The sequence below is a fragment of the Pomacea canaliculata genome, linkage group LG5 (assembly GCF_003073045.1).
Source record: "Pomacea canaliculata isolate SZHN2017 linkage group LG5, ASM307304v1, whole genome shotgun sequence".
Taxonomy (NCBI): domain Eukaryota; kingdom Metazoa; phylum Mollusca; class Gastropoda; order Architaenioglossa; family Ampullariidae; genus Pomacea; species Pomacea canaliculata.
The window spans coordinates 5,539,482-5,566,138 of NC_037594.1; the positions used below are offsets into that span (position 1 = coordinate 5,539,482).

The following is a 26,657-nucleotide window of genomic DNA, read 5'->3' on the forward strand; positions in this document are numbered from 1 at the left end:
GCAGTTTATAGCATTTTCTTTTATAATTTTCTTATATTACCTTTTAATGTCTATGTACATTTAAATTTAACAATATCATTAGTATAATTACACTTGACACTTTGTAAAGTATTTATCATGCCACAGAATAGCTTGGTGTAGAAAGTAAGGGCTGGCTCATGGACTCTTTAAAGTAGAGATGTTAAGTAAAAACTATAACTTTTAAGGTGTACTATTTATATTGAAATAGATGCTTGATTGGTCTGCATTGTTAATTACAAGCATGGTTTTAGAATTTAGATGCTGTGTTTTGTTTCTTTTTTAACAGGAAAGTGGTCTGACAATAGTGGCTGCAGAAAATGGAGAGCTGGCATTAGAACGAACCAACGAATCACCTTCTACCAACGGTCCAGTTTCTACTGGAGCAGTGTTACTATCAGCAGAGGCCATGGACCTGTTGAACAAAAGCAGCCAGGGGTCGTTAGGTATGCACTGCCTTGCTTCTCATGCATCTCACACCAGTTACCCTACTCCTAGCAGTAGTACATCCACTACCCAGCAGCTTGGAAGCAGTGAGTCTTCCAGGCTGGTGGGTGATGGAGATAGCATGGTGAAAGCCACATCTGCTGACACTCTTGCCCAGGGCATCAAAAGCCCTGACTCTCATCCTTTGGCCAACAATATCAAAGATTCTTCTCAGACAGAAGATCAAACAGATAGTGGTGAAATCGATAAAATCTTCTCTTCAAAGACTAACACCATTACAGGACCTGAATTAGGTCAAAGTGAAAGAGAGGCAGTTGTTGTTGACATGGCAAAATCCCTGATTGAAATAGAAACTTCTTTTTCTGTTGACGTTGAAGCAAAAAAGCTGGAGAAGCCTGGTGTTTCCAAAACCACTACAGAAAATACTGTGATGTCAGATGTAGAAACTTTGGTACTTGTAGAAGGGTCTGAGTCAGGTGAGAGTAAAGCAGATGGTGAGTTTTCAGTTCCACTCGACCATTCAAGCAGTAATAAATATAGCAGTGAGCAGAACACTGCCTGCCACCTGCCCATTGTTAATTTAGACGAAGGTAGCAGCGGTTGTTCAGCTATTATTTGTGATTCGGTGTTGCCTCCAGATGAACCTCTGAAGGACGCTGAGCATTTTCTTAATGAAAAGGTGCAGGATACTTTTAAAGCATCTTCTGATCACCCAGCTGTTGTTGTAACCGTATCTAGCCACAGCCAGCAAAACAGCTCAGATGTTACTGAGTCTGAAGATGATGGTGAAGAGTTCTTTGATGCTGTTAGCACACCTCTTCCCTCCCCTTGCCATTTAAGTGCCGATTCTGAGGTGAAAGATATAAATCTTTTAAAATCTTGTGAGGAAGGTGTTTTAGAGGGAAAGGCAGCAGAAGTAAGAGTTGGTGAAGAAGGGAGAGCAAAAGACTTAGGAAATGGTAATGGTCATTTAGATGTGTCACTCTCTGATGTGGGAACTGCAAAAGATGCAGCGGATATAAACCTATCAAAACCACCTTTTGATGATACGGATGCCAGTCAGAGTGAAGAGTATCCAGAGGCTGACAAACAAAATGTGGTGGGAACAGCACATACTCAGGGACTAAAAGGGGGCTGCACAGAAGGAAGTCAAGATCACAAAGAGGAAGAGGTTGGTGTGTCTATAATTAAGGAAATTGCAATAGGAGAAGAAACTAATGCAAGCTCTCAACAAGAAGAGACAGCTCAAGAAGATGTAAAGGAAAGCGACAGTTTAGCTGAGTTGACTGGGTTAGAAGCTTTTGATACCAAGGGTGCTGTTCAGAGAGAGAATGTTGACTCGGCTGATGGCAACAAGTACATGGGGGAATCCTTAGCAGATGATGGTGAAAGCGAGAAAGATGATACCTCTGGAAGTGATAAAGACAAGGCCATGATCACAGCAGATATCTGTAAAGAACAGATTCTGTTAGCTGAGGATGTCCATGATGAATCCAAAACTTCACAGGTTAACAGTGACGGAGAAAATACTTATGACAAGGCTAGAGTGTGTGAAGGTGTTAGTGAAATAGACCATGTTGCATCTGAAGGCAGTGATCTCAAGGCTAAAATTATAGATGTATCTGAGGGAGAGAATGTTGCAAACAATAGTTCAGATAAAGAAAAACTCTTGCTTCATGACGGAGAGAATGGTGCATTAAGAAGCAGTGATTGTGAGATAAGTGTCTCAGCAGATGTAAATGAGGAGCGAGAGTCTTTGTCTGTGGACAAAAATGGAATTAAAACCATGCCAGATGATATTGAAAGGGAGAGTGAGCCTTTTGAAAGTAATGAAGGTGAGAGTAGATTGTTAGAAGATGCTGATACTGAAGAAAATGATAGATCAACTGAAAACACTCTTGGTGATCCAGACACTTCAGCTACAGCAGCTGAGGCAATTTCTGACAATAGCAAAATGGATGAACCAATTGAAACAACAGAAAGTGTGAAGGGTGATGCTAAACTGTCAGAAGATGCTAGCGCAGAAGAGAATGATGAAACAACTCAAAACACACTTTGTGAGGTAGACACTTCAGTTGCAGCAGCTGAGGCAATTGCCGAGAACCGCAAAATGGATGAACCAATTGAAACAACAGAAAGTGTGAAGGGTGATGCTAAACTGTCAGAAGATGTTAGCGCAGGAGAGAATGATGAATCAGCTGATGCATCTGATGCATTTCAAGGCCAGAGCGAAATGGTCAAACCATTTGAGAGCAAAGAAGAATCTGTTAAAGATGAGGCTAATCTGTCAGAAGAAACTGATGAATCAATCAGAAACGCTCATGCTGGGGCATGCACTTCAGTTGTAGCAGCTGATTTATGTCCAGACCATAACAAAACAGGTAAGACAGATGACAGAAGAGAAGACTGCATGAGTGACATCATTGAAGGTGAGGTGCAAGCAGGTGAGAAAATTGAAAAAGCCACTTGCAGTGAAGCCATTCTAACCTCAAGTTTAGACAAGAGATGTGACCTTGATGTGAAGTGCAAAGATGACCTTGATGTGGCTCCATTGACTTTAAATTCAACAGAAAATTCTAGGCAGGATCTAAATGAAGGTGACCACTCAGATGACCAGAGCAGGCCTCCAGAGTCTATTTTGTGTGGAGAAGATGGTAACTCGCTCATCTTGATTACAGAAAAGAGCAGTGATGCCACTGTGTGTGTTCCTGTAGAAAATGTCAGTTTTCCCATTTCTTTGAAAGAGGAGACAAATTTGTCCAACAGTGTGGAAAACACAAGCAGCAGCAATGAATCTGCATTATTGGAGAACGCACTTACATTTGAGGAAGGTGTCTCAAAGGATGATGTCACCACTGCACAGGGAGAAAGACAGTTAGAGAACATTCCATCTTGTATCCAGGATATTACAAGCTCAGAGTTTGAACAAAATGAAAGAGATGTCGTGAATAAAGAAACAGAATCAGAGGGTGCTGCATCCATAGAAAATAAGCTTAGTGAGGAAAATACTGTTGAAGCAGCTGAAGATGAGAAAGATGAGGAAAACCAAGAGGGGATAGATGCTGTACCATCTCCAACAGCAGATGTGAAAGCCAAGGACCACAGTGATGGGTGGGAATCTGAAAATTCAGAAGCTCTCCTTGATGAAGAGTATGATTTTGATGATATAGATGAAGTGCTTGATGATAGTGACAAAGAGAGACCTGTAAAGATGCAAACATACAACAGGACATAGTGGGATTGGAGGATGTTGCAAGTATTGTGAGCAAGGACTCTGGCCTGCCAGAAAGTTTTGCAACCAAGGACTCCAATACTGCAAGCAAAGATGACCTCACTAGTGTTACTAGTCAGGAATTAGATGTCAGTAGTGTTGGTCCCAGCTCACAAGTAGAAGATTCAACAAGCAATTTGAGTGAAGACAGTGGCATCAGGAAGTCATTTTTGGATGCTGAAGTCAGTCACATACCCCAGGCAGTCTCTATGGAATCTCTGGACTTAGAGGCAAAGCTTGACAGGCTGACTTCCAGCACATCTGAGCATGGTAAGCATGAAGAAGGCAATGCCAAAGGCAAGGATCACCACGGCTCACATAAGAAGTCAAAGAAATTTAAGTTCTTTAACAAACTTTTCAAATAAGATATTATAGTCGTTAAGTATTCAAATGCTGTTCAGTTGAACACAGCTTATCTGGCACTTCAGATTCAAGCTTTGGACATATCATTATGATAATCAAGGAAAAGGAGACTTAATATGACAAAACCTGTTTTCATCTTTGTGCCAGTGCCCTTTTTTTTTTTTTTTTTTTTTTGTTTTGTTTTCCTAGTATTTTGTTGTGCTTTTTTATATATTACCACATTTTTGCCTTGTCATTCGTTGTACAGAGAAAAAGGAAATGTCAACTTGAATGTTAAATCAGAAGGTTTGATATTTACTTTGTTTCAAGATAAATACTCTTCCACATAATATATATAGAGAGAGAAAGATTTTTTCCCCCAGCTAGTCTTCTTATAGAGCATTTATAGTTCTTGTGAAACTTTGTAAATAGAGAAAAATACATTAGAGAGACTGTTTCTCACTTTTAGGTTTACTCACTTGAGAAAGTTGGGGGGTGCATCAAGTCATAAGAAATTGTAAATGCATTATGTCTTGATTTTTGTTGCTTTCTGTTTATTCATTAGTTTATTTGTTTAATTATAATAATAAGTGAATAATTAGTGTGTTTTTGTTTGTGGGATGCAAGCTTAGTGCACAAAAACGATCAGAAATGAACTATCAGTCAACCATAGAAGCTTAAGTTTATTGTGCTCTGTTTGTTAATTCTTAAATACACTGTATTCTTTAGTGCACCTGCATACTGTTAATAACAAAATGACAAAAGCTTATGTGACACAAATCTCCTGAAAACTATTTGATAATTTTATAACATAAAGTATGCCCTTCCCTATTTGGTATAACACTCAATTTAATTTACTCAAGTAACACTCAATTTACTCAAAAGAACTTACTATTTTATTACTGTTTTAAAGTTATATACAGACTGCATCTTTGGTCTGGCTGTGGCTACATACAGTGTAGTTAATTGCAGTATTTAATTCTAGTTGCTGGAGAGGGTATGCTTGGTGTTTTGTCCTCATTTGTGACTTGTGCTGTACGTGCATGACATGTATGGTCTTGCCTTTTGATGCAGTTTTGTGCAGCTTGATAATTTTAAAAAGAAACATTTAAAAATATTATTTTTGACTAGATGACGAAGGTTGATAAATAGCAATGTGTTTGGGTTTTTTCCTTTCTTGTTAAAATGTGGTTTTTTCCAAAATTTGTTTCAATTTTTCAAATTAATGCATGATATGGTTTGTCCAAGTTTTAAGCTGTCAGCCACATTTCGTATGGATCAAGAGCAAAATAGATAAAGAATAAAATGTTGACATGGGTTGATTTTTCAGTTAAAATTTTAGCTTCAGCACATTGCTAATTGGGAAATAGGATCTCAAGCAATTATATTAGTGGTCCTGAGAACAGTGGTTGAACTGTACACCAGTGTGTACATGTTCACATATGTGTGCACATCTGTAGAGATATTAACAATTAAATCTCTTACTCTTTATCTTCATTTCTGGAGATCACCTTTTTGCCAAAACATAAGCAGTTTGAGCACAAGTCACAGGACAAACACTGGTGGAAGAGATGCATTTGTAAAATCAAAAATAAACTCAGTGTGGTTTTACATGCCTAAACTGTTTTACAACTTTCAAAATTTTGCAATTGTTTATAACAAGACAGATGTATAGCTATGTAAGTAAACAGTTTTTTTTTTTTTAAAGTAGGTATTGCTTAAGGCAAGACAAATGCATAGCTATATAAGTAAAGATAATTTTTTTAAAGTAATACATTTAAAAATTGTCTGCTTAAACTACATTGTAAATATTTTGTAAAGTAGGCAGTGGGATGATGATGATCCCAAAGTTATTGTTATTCATTTGTGCCTATGATCTGTGGCTTGTGGTTTAATGGATAATTTTTTTTTAAATTTGCATGATGGTTGGCCTTTGCATGACTTAATAATTTGGTAATTTATATTTGGTATTATTATCAGCATTAAGAAATATAAACTTTTTCCTGTGAATTTTATTATTTGAAGCTATACAAAATAAATGTAGAAAAGAGAAAATGATTATTTAGTTTAAAAGAAGGAAGTAGGAAGGAAGACTATACACGAGGCTTTACTAGGTGATTTGTAACATTGTCAAGGTTCAAGTTTTCGTTGCAGCTATAGCAGTTATTTATCACTTTTTCGGTACCTAAAATGTATTCGTAAACTACTAAGTGGATTAGTTTATTTATAGTTCAGTCCCCTATGAAATTTTTTATGATGCATTTGTGCATGTGTTGTAGATATGCATAGCAGGTATTCAGTCATAGATTGTTGTGCAAGTCAAAAATGCATTTTTGCATAAGTGGATGCCATATAAAGCTTTTATACCATGACAAAGAAACAAAAGTAAACCCCACTGAGTGAACTATGACAAGTCAGCATCAATGTAGACACCTTGCCAACTCTTGCCCAACTCTTGCCCTGAAAAATTCCAGATACCCTTTCATGCCTTGTTAACCCTTTTTGCTTAATGCTGTAGGAATATACATTTTGTAGCCACAGTCCTGCTGCTATTGTATTCTAGGCACCCTTTTTTTCTTTAATTTTTAATTTTGCTCTTGCTGCTGCAGGAGAACTACTCTGTAGATTCACTCTTTTAAAACAAAAATTAAACAAATATTAAACAAATAAAGCAATTTTTTTTTTTTTTTTTTTTTTTTTTTTTTTTGAAGAATGGTTCTTAGAGCTTTCCTCCCCTTCCCCTTTCTCCCCTCCCTCTTTCCCTTTCCTGCCATTGTTCCTGCCATTGTAACATTTTATTTCCAAGCTTTGTTTATGACTATTGACTGACAAAATCCTTTGAGATGTTTTTAAAAGACAAATTTATCACAGATAAAAATATAGCAATAGTTGAAAAAATCCTGTGTTATAATACATATATAGATGTTTGTAGATGATTACAAGCCATATGTTTAATTCCATAAGTGTAAGCTATATTACTCTTATCAAGCACATAAGCAGTTACAATAAAATATGCTGTAGAAGTGGAAATACTTACTGCTTTGTTGTTTTGCCAGAATCTTGTGTGGGTTTTGTGAAAATTGCCTTTTGGCAAACAATGCTTGCAAACAAAGAGTGATATATAAATTGTGAGTGATGGAAGCTGTTGGATAACAAACACGCATCCTTCTCATGCTCTTATCTAATAATAGTGTGTGGTAGTTTTAAAAGGTGTAACAGATTCACTAAAAATATGCCAAGAATGAACTTATATGCATTGCATGAAAAACCCTGAAATCATATTGGAATGTTTTCCTGTGTGATATAAGTTGAAACTTTCTGCTTGACCTGGTCGGGGCTTAGACTGTTCTGCATGTGCATGAAATGCTTTAATAGTTAACACTGGTGAGCAGATCTTGCCATTCATTCCTTTCAGCTTGCATTGCATTTGTTTTTTTATTCAAGATCTGTCTTTGGCATGATGTTTAGCTCATTGGAATAAGTACTAAGTAAGCTGTTGAGATTATGCAAGTAATACAAAGTTGCATTTTTACTGTAATTTTTCTTTTGATAAAACTGCTTAGGAAAGTTTTTATTGCAAATTTTTGTTTTTCTCTTGATAGCCTTATTCATGCAAAGTGCATAAATGTTTTTGATTATTGATTCATGCTATGAGAGTCTTAGATGGACTTGCTCACAGTGAAATAATTATTTAAGCTGGGTAAGGGAGTCAAATGGAACTTTGTTGTAAAAGCATTGACATATGCGATGTGTGTATACCACATATCATCCAAACAAACCCTCTCCTGTGGCTGAAAACAGATTTGCTGTCTTCCTAACCTGTCCTTGCAATTATTTCCTCCCATATTTTAATCAAACTTTTTCAGAAGAATCTGTGAGAAAATAGTGTACATTTCACAGTGGCTTGGCATGCAATTTTGCTTTTTTTCCCAAGGGAATCGTGCCATCCTGTAATAGTCTGTTGCTGCAGCATTATATTTTAAACTCCCAAGTTTTTGGTCTGATACCTTGCGATATCATGAGCAGTCTGTAGCAGGACTTTTGGTTATTTTGCATCATGTACAGCAAGATACATTTTTTTCTTCCCATCTCAGACATTTCTGAAATTATATTGAAATATATTTTTCTATCTGACTGATATAAATTTCTCACTCTTTGCACAGTTGTATATCAGTCTAGGGTGTAAGATACAGGTAGTACTCATACGTTGTATTTTCCATTTATGACTGCATGATTGGTTACTTCAAACAGCCTTTGCCTGTATTTTCAAAAAGAAGTGCATTCATCCTTCTAAAAAAAAAATCTTCTTTTACATGTAACTAGATTATCTATATTGCCCAAATAAATTAATATTTTTCACACAAATGGTGGAAAGCAAAAAGTGTAGAAGGGTCATTTGCTTGAAAGTATCATAAAAGATCCCATGACTGTTAACAATTGGTTTGATAACTAGTGGGATTTGATACCAATGACTTTAAACGTGTGTAAAATAGGTTGAGATAGTGCTGTGGGATTTGTTGTGGCTTGTAGGTATATTAAGTGGATTGTTTAAAAGAAAAAGGATATGCTAGATCTCTTGAATGGTGCAATTCAGACCTGAAGTAGCCTGAGCAGATTTCTGACACGAGTCCAGAAATAGCCCTCCATGTGAGTAAGCGAACTTGTCTGTGCACACATATTTTCACATAGATTATCAGGGAGAAACTACATTGATGGCAAAGCTGCTAATTAAATAATTAACTTTATGTTACATTGAGTAGACTAAATTTATTAATCAGACTTGAATCATGTATGCATAATCCTATTCTTTCACTATAGCTGTCTTTTTTCTTTTTTTTTTTTTTTTGGTTAACCAACATTTTTGGTTGTTGTTTTATTTTTTTTCATTTTGTCATACATGTGAGGTTACTCGCACACAAAAATATGTTAGCATGCACCAAATAAGAATTCAGTGCTATTCTTTTTATTTTTATTTCCTAAATAAACAACAGCACACCCACATATCACCTACAGGTGCATGAAGGTTGCATACCCATGTTGCCAACTGATGCCGCTCTTGACATGGAGCCTTTGACCTTAGAAAAGTCTCTGAATATGTCATTGTGTAAAGTGAAACTATAGTAAGCCCACCCTTTTTCTTAGCAACACCCACTCCTTTCTTCATGGGTTTTGTTTAGACTGTTGCTGCATTTTATGTAAGCCTCTTATACTCTCAAAGGCAGCACACTGTGCTTATGCTATTTTTAACATGCATGTTATTTATAAAATCCTTGCTCTTCTGAGAAGGGCAGAGTTCTGTTCTTGAAAGATCACCTGATGTACTGATATCCAAAGTAAAAAAAAAAAACCCAAACTGCTAAACCCTTCTAGACTGAAATAGTTAACACATAATTGAACACTCTACTTACTGAACATTCTGAATGCAGCTTAGATGAGTGTAACTGCTAATTGCATATAGGAAGAGATTAAAAACTCCAACCAAAACTGTCATTGGCTGTGAATGTTTCAGAGGAAATGTTTTGCTTTTGTGGCCTTAAAACCAGTAGTGCTAAAAGGAGTTGTGGAATAGATGGTGCAGTCAACAAATGTCTTGATAGCATTAAAACTATTCAAATGCTGTCAATTAATATATGTGGTCAATCAAAGGATGCTGATGGCAGGGAAAGGAAGCTGTAGAAAGGGAAGGACAATTTTGTGGTGTTAATAATTATGCAGCAAACATTTGCAGTGCATATTCTTATTCAGTGAGGCATTGTTAGACCACACCCTCATTCTCTATTGCTGTCCCACTTCCTCAGCTTAACAAACACCGAACCCTCTGTTTACCCCTTATGCCTTTCTTTTCTTGATGGCAGTGCTGAAAACTAGTGTTTTACATTCTGTGGTAGGAAATAGATCGGAATTTGGTTGGGGTTTTTTTTCTGTCTTTATTCTCCACTCAATTTTGGATTCAGGCACTAAAAACACACATTAAAGACTGCTAAAGGTTTTTTTTGCTAGAATGCTAAAATACGTTTTTATTTATTCGGCTTCTTAAGTCTGTGGATCTGCTGCAGTGGTAAGCCACAATGTAATGGTGAACACCACACTAGGCCGCACACACAGACAGGAAGTAAATGGTTGTGTCATTGTCCTTGCCAACAAACAAATGCACTTTATAAAGGCAAACTAGAGATTATTGATTTAATCTCGACAACCAGAACATACTTCTGTTATTGCTAGCTGTGCTACATGATGGCATTTTATGCAAACAATTTAAAATCAAGATATTTTTGTTATGTGCTTTGAAAATAATAGCTCAAGGCAGTGTTCATTATCTTTTTGTCATCTTTCAGTTGCAACATATAACTTCATATATGTATATCATTTCACCACTAAAAGTTCTTATTCACATGTGCATACATACGTACAATATATGCATGGAGTAATGTTCACATAGCGGAGGTTAGCCATTACCATCAACATACGTATTATTGAAGAGGAGATCACTGATTTTGATTGTATTCAATCAGCACAGTTCTCTGCCCCCACCCTTCCATCGCCTTTTCTCCACTGCTGACAGCCATGGAAGTACTAATTCACATATATACATTCAGATCTTTGCCTCCACCCTTCTCAAAACACCACTGTTCCCAACTCTAGACTGTATTATGGAAACCTTTAAGGAATGGCATTTTTATTCTTGTAAAGCCACACAATAACTACAGTTTGCTGTCAGTGAGGTGGAACATCTGTATGATTCATACAGCCCCCCAACTGCTATGAGGTTCAAATATCAATGGCTTTGTAAGCTCTCCTGACACCTTAGCAAAGCTATGATCTGGGGGTGTAGACAGGGCTGTGGAAAACCATAACTGCACTGTGTACATGAAACCTGTGTGACTCATGGATACTTCCGTGCTGCTTTCTGCCAACAACAACAGTCTGAATTGTTTCTTACCGTACTTGTTCAGTTAAAGTAGGCAGACAAACATGTTTGGTTTTATTGTCATTTTAGGGGTGAGGTAGAGGCTACAAAAAGTTAATGTTATTTTATATTGTTAGTTTCCTGCCACACCCTATTTACTTCATAAGTTAGGATAACCACATGTAAGCAGCAAAAAATACTTAAATGTGCATTAAAAGAAAATTATTGCTGTCTTGAATCGGACAATATACTGGTCTTAGTCTAAAATGAAAACTGAGTTTTTTAACAGTTAAGATTTATCAGTACATAAAGCTTTATATAGTAATGAATCTACTGCACATTTTGCTGGATTTTTTTAAGCATAGAAGAAAGGGCAAGCGTTTTCAATTTTTATGGGTAAGTATTTAAGGGAGAGCTTGAGATTTTGAGCATATCATTACTACTTGGGAAGATGTGAAGATGATGTCCATCAGCTACTGCCATCATGACTAAACTTGGTAAATCAGGAAAAACTTCACCTAAAAAGGGAGAAAACCAATGATTAAAGAAAGCAGTTTTCCTTAGATTATGTATTTAAAACTATTCTTCTTTTAAGGCATACAAAGTGTTCAGCAACTTAGAACACTGATGTTCACACAAATATAGGGACTGCAAATATAGTAGCTTTCTAATAGTGTCCAAAGTAGCTGAAATCATTCTCTTTGCATCGTGTTTCATTTTTATGTTAAAATCTTTGTAACTTCCAAAGTCAAAGATGTAATCCTTTCATTGCAGATGATAAAGTCAAGGCTCTTGCTTCAGAGAAAAAGAAATTAATGGAAGAGGTAAGCTTGGTGTTTTAATAAATTCTTTTCTTTATTTAAGACAGGGTTTTTCGGTTGTAAAAAGTGTGCTGTGTGTGCGTACGAGGTTTTGCATGCATGTATTTTTGCAGGGTAGAAGATGAGATAAAATACAGTGCGATCAGTTATTAGTTTTCCTGTTTATTGCTCTATTGCAGCTGACAACAAGATCTTAGGCTATAATTAAAAGCAAGGACAGTTGATCTTAAGATGGTGACAGATTTGTAGCTGTAAAGATATTAGCTTCATGAGGCTTTCAGGAGTTTTCCATGTTATTTTCTGTTTTTTGCCAGATCAAGAGGTTACACAACCTACTAGATGATGAACAGACAAAATCAAAGAAAACTGAGGACTCTGCAAAAATACCCCAGATTAATGGACCAGAAATGCAACTGTATGAAATACAGCGTAAGTTTTCTCCTGTATTTTGTAATTTGTTTTTTGTTGGTTTTATTTTTAGGAGAGGGGTGGTAGTTACAAAACTTGTGTATACTAGTCATGTGTTTGTACATTAAAAACATTCATGTATACGCTTTTTGTTATGTCTCTGTCTCTCTCTATCTTATACACACACATATTCAGAACTGTCTTTATATAAATAGTTTTTCATGTTTTTCATTCAGTGTGTAGTGCTTTGTATTTACATTGACCTTTAATTGTGCCTTATGGTTCTCTGTTCAAACTGTTCAATAAGCTCCATGAGATTGGGCCATCCACTTCAGTTTTTAAATTTCTTGCTCTGGTAATGTGATGCACAAAGAGCCTGACTGCTGGGATTGCATGCTCCACAAACATCATTATTATTATTGCTATATCTTGCACAGACAATTCTTGTCAGCCATATGTGCAGAGATATCCTATTGCCTACCTCTTACAGTTAAATCAGGATTTGCTGTTGGAAAGAGTAGAATGTGGCTTAATAGCATTTTCCTCTGTTATCCCATTCAAGGTGAGGCAAGCAAGCAAATACATGATTACAAGTTCAAGTTACAAAAGGCTGAGCAAGATATTGCAACATTAGAAGGAATGGTATGTAACTTACTGTGAAAATTACCTGTAATAAAGAGGCTATGGTTATGTTGACCACTCATAATTTGAATATTGATTTTTATATATGTACATGCAATTCTATATATTTCTTTTCACCCTTTGAGGATTTTTCATCTATTTACATTGGTTGATCCGGTGGCACAATGGTTAGTGTCTGTGACCAAAATAGTGAGGGTTAGCTGTCATGAGTTTAGTTGTCATCTTGGGTACGCAGTTTTTTCTCTGTATGTGGCATCTGTTTACAGGCTTGGCTGCCTTGCCATGATATAGCCTTAGTTCCCCCCACCCCACCCCACCCCCATCTATTTACGTTGAGGATAAGGGTAGTACAACATATTGATTGTTAGGGAGTGAGGTGTTGAAGACCTTACATATCTTACAGACTTCTTTTGTGAGGGTGCTGTCTGTCTACTTTCCCTTGTTGCTTTTCCTTATGCAGCTCTCTAGTATCGGAGAAAATTAGTTAGAAATGAATTATCATGTCTACTTTAGGTACAAAATTTCTTCATCGAATTTTTGTTATAATTTTTATGTTAAATATTATCTATTGCTTATTTACAGCTGTAATATTTTGGCAATCAAACACATACGTTGTACTGAATTATGCAGTCTTTTCACAAATGACTAGCCTCTTTTTACAATAGGTTAGTCGACTGGAAACCCAAGTGAAGAGATACAAAGCAGATGCTGAGCGAGCAGAGAGTGTAGAAGATGAGCTGAAGCAGGAGAAAAGGAAACTGCAGCGAGAGGTTAGGATGTTACATTTTTATCTAATGCTGACAAAAGAATGGATTTATTAAAAACTTCTAAACAAAGTGAATTTTGTTGATAATTAAGCTTCTTTGATTTTTGAAGCTGTGGTTAAATCAAGAACACTGTGAGTTTTTTCAAATGTCTTGGAGTGGAGTGATTGAGAACTTTGACGTTGTAGATTTTTTTTTTACTCCAGCAGTTTTCTCTTGAACATGCTGAAATTTGAGAGCTCCTGCCTGGGCACAAATGTATAGAGATGGGAGTCCAGCCTACTTTGTTCCCTTGGAAAGCATTTCCAAGAAAAGTTAACATTGTAATGTTCATATTTTGTTCTCTCACAACATTTGACACAAGGTCACGTGATCCAAGTAATCTTGCACCATAAATTGAATTTTTTTTTTTTTTTTCCAGCTACGAGAGGCACAAACACAGCTGGAGGAGCTTCAAAACCAGAATAAACACTTGACAACACGATTAGATCGCATCAAGCAGTCTCGCACAGCCCTTGGAATTCAATGACAAGCTCTTGAAAAATCTCCTGCTATACTAAGCCATCCTTCATGCCAAGGCATGCAATTCACATAACTCCTATGTCTCAACAGGAGAAAGAATGGTCTGCCTTGGATCATTCAGGCATATCAGCCCCAAGTCTTGACTGTGACTAGTTTGTGAACTGCTGCGGTTGTGTGAGTTTTGAGTGCAAACTGTCCTTTAAAAAAGACCAGTTGTAGCAGAAGTTACTGTCATATTTACAGGAGTGATCACTCTTGGTTCCTCCAGGTCTTATGTTGATAACATTATGGACAAAATTTACTTCCCCATCTCTTCCAGACAGTTCCCTGAGTGCTCTCTCTGTGTGTGGTGGGAGGGGTGCATGTGTGTGTGTACACTTGTGCAAGTATCACATGCATACATGCGAACACATGTGGTATTTGTCAAGTTAGTAACAGAGTTTTCTTGGGGGAATGAACAATTGCAATTTTATTCTTTAAGTATCATTATAACCTTTTGCATGAGTGCTGACACGAAGTGAAACTTTTTGAGTTACATGTGAAAGTAGATATCTTGATGAACATCTTACATGATGTCCTGCATAAAAAAAAAAACAGCTAGACTTTCATTCCACAGGTAGGAACTATGAAAACTAGTGCACATTATTATCTGCTGCTTTTACTTCTGGTTTGCCCTTTGGAAAAACCTTTGAATTTTCTAACTTTACAGTTGGGACATATTACAGGAATTCGAGATTTATAATGTACTTGATGTTGAAGCATTACAAAGAGTTGCTTTAGAAAGACTGAAAACTGAATAGGACTTAAAATTTTTTTTTTCCCCCTTGGGGGAAGGGGTGTAGGCAATGGGTACATCTTTTTCTTCCTTACATTGGTTGATAAAATGAAGCATTTTTGGTGCTTTTTTTTTACAACAATATAGTAAGGAGGAGATCATTAGTTGGATATTTTGAGCTGAATATTAAAGTTTGAAGGTGATGCAATAAAGTTTGCTATGACTTCATGTTGGAAGATGATTCTCATACTCAGTGCTATAGCTCTTTTCGCTTCATGCTGAATTGTGTGCGGTGCTTTGTTGATGACTGTAGTCTTGGTTTTTCAGCTTTGCTTCTTTCTCCAGTTTTTGGATTTTAACTCAGCTTTGTAGATTTGGCATTCCAGAACAAGCTTCTGGGTTCTGTTTTCTTATTTATGCACATGATACTGCTTTTGTATTGTGATTGACTCCAGATCAGAGATGAGACAATAGGTTGATCACTTTTTCAAAGATTTCTGATTGGCTCATTGTTGATAATTCAGATTGCCTTGGTTCATTTTAAATCCATCTCAAATCACCCATCATTAAGTCAATATCTATCATTTAGTCTAATGTCTTAGGGAAAAACAATTACGAATAAGAATTATTCTATTTTCTTGCTACAAGGACATGCAGGAAGTGAGAATAGAGTGGTTCAAGTCACCTGCAAAAAATAGCAAAGCAAACACTAAGGTGAGACAACATGCAGACATTGCTGGCCTCTTAACATGCAGCAACTTTTGAGTTCTGCAATGCAACAGATACAATGAGTAGATTAAAACCCTAACCCCATTACATAAATCGTACTGGCAGTACTGTTTGGAACAGTGTTCCACAGTTACGGTAGAGCACATATGACATATTGAAGTGATTGGTGGACACAAAAATTTAAGAGTGTTCATTACTTTTTTTCTTTGCAGATAAAAGGCAGACAGCAGACTATTGTATTTCATTTATTGGACAAGAACAGCATTTTTCCCTTCATACTAATCATAGAGCAACTTATATTGTACAGAATATATAGCTGGTTGCTTAGAAATGGTTGTTTTCAAAAACATATTCTTTATTGGGTGAAGTTGCCAATTTCAGTGCCAAATTTAGTCTTTCGCTAAGCATCTATCCTGATGAATGATTTTGCAGTGTTTTTTGCATTCAAAAAAATTGTACTTTCTTTACAGAATGTACACTATACCATTCTTTACAGAAAGTGCATCATACCGTTATGTCATGCATAGTGTCCTACTGTACACCAAATGCTATCCAGTCAGTTATCATTCTTATCTGCTCACAACTGCTGCAAGGTTCTTCATGTACCTTGTTTCCATCAACATGCAAAGCTTATGCACATTGTCATGTTGTTTCTTTAGTTTTGTGCCATTTTAGACACTAAATACAAACACTAGATAAAGATTTAAAATAGTGATACTGTTGATATGTTTGGAATAGACTCATAATAACATTTCTGCACAGTATACAGCTTTTTTGTTCTTTAATGTGAAATTTTGCTTGTTCTGCAGATCTTATTACATTGCTTGATCTTCCCATAGTGTATGCTGCAAGGCTGCTGATTTTGACTTGTTTTGGAGTTGTGTGAGTAGTGAAAGGCTAACAATTTTCCTAAATGTTTTATATGTTTATTGATTTGCATTTAACGGAAAAACTGTGATCAGCTGACATTTCAACAGGATATGTGGACTTTATGTGAACTAATTTTTTTGTATATGATTTTTAAGTGTAGTAATATAATTGTATATAATAATAGCATTCTCAGATGAGAAATGCTTTTAAGCAACGCAATAAAGCCAGTAAGGAAAAATACTTGGTGATAGTTAACTGGGGAAACATAAATCAGTAACCTGCTTAGGTTTAGGTGTTCAGCTTTTGGCCTCATCGTTTTCTTCTGGCTACTGCTGAGGTCAGGAACATGCCTTGATAAGGCATTATCCAGTGGACATGCGGAAGACTAAGATGAAAATCCAGATTCTTAATATAAAAGCCTGGGGATTTTGTCATGGGGACAAACAAAGTCGGTAAATTTGTCAAGAGGAGTGGAAACTTTGTTAAGATACCAGAGTAAGCTAGGCAATTTTGTCAGTACTTAAACAGAAGACTAGAGGATTTTGTCAAAATGCAAATTCAGAATGGGAGACTTTGTGGAAGATGATTATTATTCATCATTAAAAGAGATGACAAAGCTGACTTTGTAGGGATGGCAAACAATGAAAACTGGGAACTTCATACCCACATTGTGATACTGTCAGGATGATGAATAGAGGTTGTAAATGAGATTCTTGTGCCAGTAAATGTCAGTATAAAAAGGTCTAATCCCAGAGCAGACTGTACTGTTGAGTCAAGGTAGTTATCAGGGAAGATCATGAACATTTTGTTTAAATAACAGCTAGAGGACAGCATACCAGTTAAATGGTAAATGTGAGCACTCAAGACTCAATGTTGTGGCAAAGTTTTTGCTGCTTAGTTGCAACAGTGCCTGACCATTTTGACTTATGTTTTCTCATTAGCAGATGCAGTTTTTTTAAGAAGCAAAGGTGTTTGCAGATTAATAAAATGTGGGCAACTATATAGGTGATTTAGTTTGTATTCGTCTCATTTTATTTTGGTTTTATTGTTGTAAGCTAGAGGTGTAGAGACGAGCTGCAGTGGTGCATGATAATTTTATGAGCAAGTCTTTCACTTCTCTGTACAGCCAAAGCTTTGGTGTGTCATGGGTGACTGCCAATCACCCAACATCCTGATCAAGTTCTTTTCACCAGATATTGACCTCAGACTGTAAAATATTTACACCAGATTTCACAGTATTTAGAACCTGTTTTCTCTTATGTCACAGTCAAGCTTGCTTTGTAACTATAACTGGATGCAGGATATTATCTAGAAATTGAGATAGTAACTAAGAATATGTTCTTTTGAAAGCTTCCTAATATATATATCACAAGGAATGTATCACTTCATCATCTGAAGAGACCCTAAAGAGAGCAATGTAGATTACATGTGCTTATGCATTGTTGCTTTCCCCTCCATTAGAATGACTGTATTGCTTTACATCATCTTTGTGTTTCATCTGTAGAAGCTTAATGTAGTTTTTGCTTCAAGCTTTCAGAGATCATTGTCTAGTCCTTTGACCTTTAGTCTAAAAGGTATGTCATAATACGGCATCATGGGTCGAAAGCTATCCATTTTGGTATTAAATATGCACCATGCTTGACATAGTCAAAAAATAAAGTCTTAGTATCTACTATTTTTTAGGTGTTACACAGAACTCTTAAGTGTATTTATGTGACATGCTGTCTGTGCCTTTCTCTTATAAGTGATCTCAGAGTGTTTGGAGGTGGGATTATGTAAGGAGTGAAAAGTATAAGGACATTCATTTTCTTGAAGTTCTTTTTTACAGAGATGCATTTTGCAGATGGCATTATTCCTGGGCAAGGAAGCATTTATGTGAATGCAGTTGTTGTGAGGTCAATATTGAAACACAAGGATCCAGCTTTTCCACCATTATTTTCTAAATTGTAAACATTTTACTGATTTTGTATATGTATCTATGTCAAAGCCAGAAGCTTGAATATTTTTCTTTGCTCTCATCTTTGAAGCTTGTCAAATGTTTTACGTCATTTTCACTGTTTGCTGTTCCAGACAATTCTTGTTGGCTATAAAGCTTAAAACAATGACCTTTCTAGGGAAGTGGGATAAAAAGTTGTACAGCATATTTTCATTCATTGAACTTTTGTAATTTCAGCCCTACTTTAAAGTGTCCATAGTAAGACATTTCTTTCTCAGTGGACATCTCCTTGCACTCACCTGCCTCCAACAAGCATCCATCAATAATGCCATTCAGCAGAAGGTATTGACTGTAACAGCTTACCATGCAAAACGAAATGGTAGGAATTTAAAATAATATCACACTCAGTATATCTCGAAGTCTTGCACACAGGGTATGTGGCAGTATAAAGGATTGTTTATAATCAGCAGTGGACTAGATTTTGTCCTAATACAACTGGATATGTACTAAATGAAGATGGTCCCATTTTGCTGCTAGGTTTGTATCATTATGAGGTCAGGGTTAGGTGTCAGGCATTGGAAATTAAATTAGAAATAAAGCCAATGATGTGGGAAAACAAGCTTAGGAAAATATTGTAGATGGAAACTGCTTGCAGCAGTTGTATGCTGTAGATTGCTATCGCATTATGAAACAATTTTATTTATATATTGTTGAATATAAGAGACTTATTTTTAAAAAATATTGCTTAGTAGGTTGTGCATCTTTCATGCAGTGAGTGGAAAGTACCTGAATACTTGGCAGAGTATGGGATCTTGAAATAAAGATGTACTTTTGTGACTTTCTGCATCATGTCATTGATATTTAATAAGGATATTCATTTGCCTGTTGCCTTCATTGTATTTGTTGGTGCAGCTTTTCTGACTCATTTTACTCACAAAGTAAGAGAATGTTGCCTTAGCTCATCTGTCACTTGTACATGGTGCCCATTTTATTTACGCATGTTTCAAACTGGAAATGCCTTCAGCTTCAAAGTCTTTCTCGCTCATGTTTTGTATAAGTGTTTTGGGGGAAAGAAAACGTCTAAGGTGGATTCTCTATAAACACAAACTTGAGATTTATAGGGAGTGTACAGTGACTTTGTAGTCATTGCTGTTGAGACTTGGTATACTTGGTGATTGATATGTGTGAGCAACATTTATAACGGGCTTAAATTATGAGACAAGGTTTAAATGTGTATGTAAAATGAAATGACAGTGCGCTAGTGCACCATACAAATTGTGTGTGCATAGCTTCCAAAAATAAAACATGACAATTTGTATAAAGGTCATTCATTGGATTTTAGGAAAACGAACAGCTGAGGGTTAAAGCACCAGTGTCCAAGGCCATAGTTCTACATTCTAGTTGATTTGCTACCCTTATGGTGCAGGATACTTTCCCCATTTGATTCAGCTGTTAAAAAAGTTTGTAACCAATGAGACAGTGGGGGGAAAGAAAGGCAGTGAGGGAAAGGAGATGAGCACCACTCTCATGTGAAAGAAATGGCTGTTAAGTGTTGTCTACAGTTCCCTGACTGAAAGATTATAAGACTTACATTGTGCAAATTATCTTCGTGTTCTATTAACACACTTCACCCAGGCAAATTTTCTGCATAATTCTATTGGTCTATCATATATCAGTAATCCACAGTCGTAATCTGCCCCCCTAGTATCAGTGATTTGAATTGCGATTTTACACAACTTCAAAAGCGTTTAGGATATTATACTAGATAGATGAGACAAATCACTGTGGCAAAATAACTTATTTTGAAAAGAGATTCTACAGTTATGGGCATTTACTTGTATTTACACATGAAAACTTACATTTGATTGCTTGTGCTTGACGGTTACATAACTGATTATTAGACTGCCATTTACATGGACTTATCAAGTTCTCCTAAATATAGTAGCAATTGCTTAGAGAGTATTATTATTATAGTACTTAGGTAATGCATTTACTCACTTAGCATCGAGCTCAATGTTCTGCACAAGAAAGTACAATACAAAGATATAAAATGAGAAATCATGATAACAAATGAAAGATTTGTATAGCATTTACTCACACTTGTAAGGAGCATGCTCTTCTTAGTGCTTAAAACAAGTATGAGACATGGGCAGCATATGAGGGACGGTAGAATAAACAACAGTACTGACAATGAATAGAAGACAAATATAGAAAATACAGAGAAGAACCAAATAATAAGAACTGAGTATGGTGATTTTGCTGAGGAAGACGTGTAGGAAAGCAGCAATACATGGAAAGGGTGAGGGTGAGTGAAAAAGGACTAGTATTATGTGGACTGGTAGGAGTAATGCTCAAGGAGGAGGTGTATTTTCAGTGCAGGTTCAAAGGATTCAGTTGTAGATTGGTGGCGGATGTGTAAAGGGAGTTTCATTGTTGCAATGTTCAGGCTTTATCTAAAACTTGCTCAAAGATTTTACTAACAAAAAAGCAAAAATATAGCAGCCTTTGTGCATCATCGAACTTGGTAAAAACTTGCAGATTTCACCCTAAGACATTACAATGTGTGAATATTGCTTTACCACTAAAGTTTATGACAAAACCAGCAACTTTTTTCTCAAGACACCAATATGATGTGCATTGGAACTTGTGTATTCTTAAGACACTGATAGTATTATGTGCATTATAGCTTATGTATTCTTAAGCTTCTACATGACAAATGAAAATTAGTGGCAATCTGACCATGAGTAGCTGTAATTGTTATTGTCCTCTGAATTGCCAGTCTGTATAAATGTCCAGTCTTGGAAAACACTTGTACAAACCTTTAGTGAAAAGAGGAGAGCATGCCTGAAAATGTCTTGTGCTGTACTCTGTGCTTTACAGATGAAAGGGAGAAAAGATTAATTGCATCATATTATGTTTTTGTCACCATCATTAGAATAGTGCTATCAGAGTTGGTCTTGTGCTTCCTACTTTTTGTTTGGAAGAGTAGTGAGTCATATAAAGAAGCTTTATTTTGAAAGTACCAGTTTGAGGAAAAAGGCAGTTTTTCACACTGTTCTATCCTTTCAAAACATGGAAACTTTGTACTGTCATAGGGGTTACATACCTGAGATCTCAGTGGTACAGAACACTGAGTTGGCTTCAATAAAAGCTTTGTCTCACGTGAAACTAGGCATGGGAAAGGAATCTTGTGGATATATCTGGTTGGAGAAAAAACTTGAATCTTACAGTTTATGGTTTATGTATCTCAGATGAATCTGTGTGAAAAAATGTACATCAACTAAAAATGTGTTTTCAAGCAGTTTAGTTTTCACTGTAAGCTCTTGCAAATAATTTACAGCCTTTTAAATTGAAAGACTAATAGCTTCAGTTGCAGATATTTTAATATTAATATATGAAATTGGTGTGCAAATTTTTTGTGGGCTTCACTAATGAAAGTTTTTTTCTGTTTACTGAATTCCACAGAATCAACATTTCCAGCATTTTGTAATGGATAATACATGAGATGTCTATGATGACTTGACTGGCCTAAAACTTTTTTTAAAATAAAATGCCCTCACCTGCATATAATGGCGTGTTCATTTATTTAAAGAAATTAAGGTTTGCAACCTAGTATTATCGACTGTGATGAATCAAAGTATTTGGATGTTGACTGTGGATGGATGATATATAAAACAAAGAAAGTTTGAAAAGACTTCCATCTGATATTACGAAAACCGTGTGCAATAGAAGATTCAGATGAATGGAAATGTGATCAAATTATTCAAATCATCGTTGACACAGGATTTTTTCAACAACTTCTCATGAAGGTGAAGATACAGAGAGAATTTTGTTGAAGAAAACAAGACTAGTTTATTATCAACTGTGCAACTTTCTTAAACCATGTTAACCTGGTTTACTCAAAATAGACTCCTCATTAAAAAGAAGGATTTTCAAAGTCTGATATTGTAACAGCTCAAGAAGGTGACTTCTGAGCAAGAGACAACCTAAAGGGATTAGGGTGAATGAGGAAATGGAAGAATGTCAACAGATGCATAAACAGGCACACAGAGCACACACACACACACATGCATTCTTATATCACCTTTGCAAAAGATCAGCTATGCTACAAGCTCTGGGTTCCAACAATAGTGCGTCCCTGAATGTATACTTGACAACCTGAGCATGTCATCTGAAGAAAGTTTAAAAGAAAAGATGTCGCAGTTCTCTCTGAGATGCTTAGGGCTCGTGGACTTTGGCAACACTCCTGCAAAATAAGCACAAATCTTTTATGCCATGTTTATTATCAAGGAACATTATAAAGACCTTGTTACTTTAGCAGTATTAAGACTAACACAATTTCTTGGATCATTTAGCATACACAAGTGTAACTAAGCACAGAAAAATTGGAGGTTTCTGTGGCAAAAATCGAAACTCAAAAGATAGGCATCCTGAAAACCATAGACAACTGTGAGAGAGAAAAACATTCTCTGCTCTTACCTACATCTTGCTGAACAGCCCACCTCAACAACACTTGGGCAGGAGTTTGACTTGTGCCTGCTGCAACCTCTAGCACAACTGGGTCAGAAAGCAGCTGGGAAAATTCATAAAACAGTTGAAACTTTAAAACTGCTAATACATTAGCTACTTCTGTAAAAAGTCATCAATCCCACTTCTCTCTGTGTATGAATATTTGTGTGCGCATATGACATACTACCGTTGCTTAAAAAAAAAAAAATTATTATTTTCAATAAATGTGGTTCACAAGCCTACAATGTGACAATAACTATATATATGGTTGGGTTTTTTTGGTGTGCTGAGTAGACAATACAACTAACCTTGTGAGAATCTGATGTTCCCAAAGAAGAGTATGCTTGAAAATGAATGCCCTTTAGCTTGCACCATTCTAAAAGCTCCTTTTGATGAAGATGTGGGTGAAACTCATTCTAAATAAAGATAAATGTCAACCAAGGTTAACTTTAGCAGTCTCAACAATAACACAATAATAATGTCTGATGAGCAATGTAATGATGCTTAAAGTCAATATCCAGGCCTTGAATACACATCAAGCCTGTACTCCACAGCAATGCATGCAGCCTATGGAAAGGACAGACCCAGCAGGCCCCTGATCTGCACCATATGCAAACTGTGTTAAGATGTGAAAAGTAAGAGAATATGTACCTACTACTAGTCAACACAATGAGCAGTATTTCTGTTGCAGAGATAAATAAAACAACCAGTTTTTGTGTAGCAAAGCAAAACAAAAAGACCAGTGTGGATTTTTCATCATGCACTATAAGATTCCAAACTGTTTTAAAAAACCAAAAATGCATCATGATGACAATGATGAGTAGCTTCTCTGTCATACCTGAAGTACAGCTGGGACCACAGAGGTTTCTGCTAGCAACTCTTCAAGATGGTTTCGAGTGAAGTTTGAAACTCCAATTGCTTTTACCGTGCCTAGTGAGAAAACATTCACTTTACGTTGATGAAAGTATATGAAGGAACCAACTGTCACCTGTTGTCATTTTTTGTCCACATGTATGCATAAAAATGATGCCTCTATCTCATCACCTTGAAAATATACTTCATACCTTTTGAAAACATCACATAAAATTTCTTCAAAGGAAGATATTAGACAAAAAAAAAATTTCAAGCTTAATTTGGTTTCTGCTTTTTCTAGGTGGATTAAACTATTCCAGTCACAAAAACATCTTATTAAAATTAGTATTGTTAATGTGGATGTTGCTAAATTTTGCCTTCTCTCAATAGCTGTTCCATGTCTCTGTAGCTGTTGAGACGGTTCTGCTTGTTGCGAGAATCTTCTGGACGCAGTTTCCGTGTTCCAGGCCAATGGATGAGAAATAAGTCAAGGTAAGAACACTGCAGATGAGCAATGGATTGTAAGCAGGCTTTTCTGCAAGAACCAGATCCTTGATCACCTGGGGCTGAAATAGTTTGTGAAAAGATAATGGTTTTATCTCAGTAATGTTTGTCCTTTTCCTGCAAAACTACAAAACCATAAAGCCAACATCTCAACAGTTCACACAAACATTCTGGACTCTGCTCTTATTTGAGATCATATGTATAAAATCGATCCCATCTACTCTCTACAAGGAGAGTTGCAGCTAAGGACAAGAAAACAGACTTAACAAGGAAGTGCAATTTGTAAAGTGCATATTCATCAATGCAATATACTTTGTTTCAGCTTTACTATTTTTTAGGGTGTCAAGTTATGTATTTTGATTGTTAAAGTTCTTCGCAGTGGCAATCCGTCTTTAAGGATGGCATGCGAATGGGATTTTGTGTTTTTCGTAATGCTCTGCTGTTAAATCTGGGACCCTTTATTTTCACATTTTATTTGTTGCAGGATAGATACACTATTATTTGTTTGGTCTGTCAGACATCATCACCATGATCTAGTAATACCAACCTAATTTGCTTGTAAGAAATATGTCCTCTCTAGTCAATCCATGCTCAGGAAGCAATATCTGTAAGCTTCTGCCAATATCCACCTCATTCTTGTAAACAGATGCAGTATCTTCAGATGGAAAAATCTCATATAAGTATATCCCTTCTGGAAATTATTCACAGATACAGAAGTGCAATCATGTATTTACATGGAACAGAAAGTATATTGTAACAAATAGGATACTCATCAACAATTTTATCTCAACCCTTTCTTAATGCTCTTTCACTCTGAAACTCTTTTACCTTCATCCATGAGCCACAACACTAAAACACACAGAATTCTTTCACTGAAAGTTTGCATTTTATCAAAGAATCAATTACTCAAGCAAATCCTAAATACTTATGCACATATATTTCTAATCAATTAAATAGTCTTTTTACACCTTATTTCTACAATATACAGCTTCTACCCAGTCTCACCAAAAGATCTGTATCCAGCCTCAATTGCAGTCTTCAAGACTTCGTGAACAATATCTTGTCCTCGAATCTTAAAGGTACCCACTGTAAGGATTTTATGCATCCGCATCATAAATAACTCAGCATAAGCAAAGGTTCATAATAATTAATAATGGATGAATCTATAAAGGTTCTGTGTTTGTTTTCTCCATCGTTTTCTTTTCACTAAACTGTACATGAAATATTATTCTATATGCTTTATATTCTATACTTATCTACCATATTCTTAGACATTAGATCTTGACTATGCAAACATGTGCACATAAACAAAGTATCATATGTATAAACCCTTATGATGTCTCATATGTAGTGACTGAAAACCAAAAGTGAATAGAACTTATATATACATATATATGACATGGTGTTGTGTCAAAAGACATACCAATCAAATTCTAAAACCTGATTACAAAGCCACGATAATATTACCCACCTTTACTTTTTGAATAATTACTTCAAAAATAATTAAGTAAAGAAAAGAAAATTATATGAAAGCTGTCTCAATTACGTTTTAAAAACAGCATTTAAAAATAATGATCATAAAGCATTGGTATTCTCTGAAACTTCTACTGAAAATTTTTGTTGCAAAATACCGTACATCCAAGCAAAGGCATGGTTGCTCCAGTGTTTAAGTTGACATATTTCATTTGTGTTTTCTTGGCAAATCAGTACAAGTCAAAATCCAAATTTTATTTGACTGGCACTGTGTTTAAAATCTTCACCTGCAAGTAAATGTAATTAGAAACTAATGTTATGTGCATTTTGCTGTGCCTCAGCTTTTATTTCCCCAAGGAATATAATTGCCTTGGGGAAGTAGCTAATCTAATATATATATATCACGACTGTATAATAATATCCATCATTCCATGTGCTTTTTTTCTAACGATTTTAAACAGTGGAACAGATTCTTTACATAAAACCCAAATTATGACAAGAATTTTTGTTTTTCTGGAGGAGAGACCCATTATAACGCAACATTTGTATAAATCAATGCTCGAAATCCAAGGCAGGGATAGCATAAACGACAGTAAGAACTGCGCTGTCAAACCAATCGTCTACTCTTCTAAATCATTTGCTAGTTTTCTGCAATGATTGTTATGACAGCTGTCACAGAGTCTAGTGAATGCGGAAAGTTCAACCTGTCAAGTTTCGTTACTGAAACCCCCGCCTGTGACTGCAACCACCTCCTTTCTTTCTCTCTCTTTCTGGATAGTGTGACAATGAGCGATTATTTTTCTTAGAAGTCGTTCTACTATGGTGAACAGTTCAGTCGGCTGGTTCAACTTTTTTCGTCGAACATAT

The 26,657-nt window shown here is 36.0% G+C and overlaps 2 protein-coding genes across 8 annotated transcripts in view; one reads left to right on the forward strand and one right to left on the reverse strand.

The window, feature by feature from the left end:
* The window catches only part of LOC112564417 (leucine-rich repeat flightless-interacting protein 2-like), a 31,350-nt gene extending 9,333 nt beyond the window's left edge, over nt 1–22,017 (forward strand). For 4 of the 5 annotated variants that reach the window (XM_025239211.1, XM_025239210.1, XM_025239213.1 and 1 more), the window contains one exon: nt 308–6,776. In XM_025239211.1, the coding sequence (XP_025094996.1) occupies nt 308–3,700 (3,393 nt within the window). In that variant the 3' untranslated portion in view covers nt 3,701–6,776. Of the gene's footprint in view, nt 1–307; nt 6,777–11,759; nt 11,810–12,120; nt 12,236–12,776; nt 12,857–13,521; nt 13,627–14,041 lie in introns of those variants that run through there. The other variant, XM_025239214.1, reaches the window with a different exon arrangement.
* LOC112564418 (glyoxal reductase-like) lies at nt 4,253–26,631 on the reverse strand. 3 transcript variants are annotated; one of them, XM_025239217.1, is made up of 11 exons: nt 26,495–26,631; nt 25,954–26,077; nt 25,323–25,403; nt 24,865–24,972; nt 24,191–24,379; nt 23,800–23,891; nt 23,270–23,377; nt 22,932–23,025; nt 22,537–22,698; nt 20,451–20,470; nt 4,253–7,178 (listed from the first exon to the last, which is right to left on the reverse strand). In XM_025239217.1, the coding sequence occupies exons 2-9, from the start codon at nt 26,000–26,002 to the stop codon at nt 22,553–22,555; spliced, it is 867 nt and encodes a 288-aa protein (XP_025095002.1). In that variant the 5' UTR covers nt 26,003–26,077; nt 26,495–26,631; the 3' UTR covers nt 4,253–7,178; nt 20,451–20,470; nt 22,537–22,552. The 3 variants fall into 3 exon arrangements, with proteins under 3 accessions (XP_025095002.1, XP_025095001.1, XP_025095000.1); XM_025239216.1 differs by lacking the exon at nt 4,253–7,178 and adding an exon at nt 8,921–11,503; XM_025239215.1 differs by lacking the exons at nt 4,253–7,178; nt 20,451–20,470 and having other exon boundaries at nt 22,247–22,698.
* Nucleotides 26,632–26,657: the final 26 nt, after the last annotated feature.

Excerpts from the sequence above, each read along its gene's own strand:
- LOC112564418 (XM_025239217.1), bottom strand. The coding sequence starts at position 26,002 with ATGAAATATGTCAACTTAAACACTGGAGCAACCATGCCTTTGCTTGGA. Across the intron at positions 25,404-25,953 it reads AACCATGCCTTTGCTTGGAT|TGGGTACCTTTAAGATTCGA; the intron begins GTACGGTATTTT and ends AAATCCTTACAG. Across the intron at positions 23,892-24,190 it reads GGAACAGCTATTGAGAGAAG|GCACGGTAAAAGCAATTGGA; the intron begins GCAAAATTTAGC and ends TTTTCTCACTAG.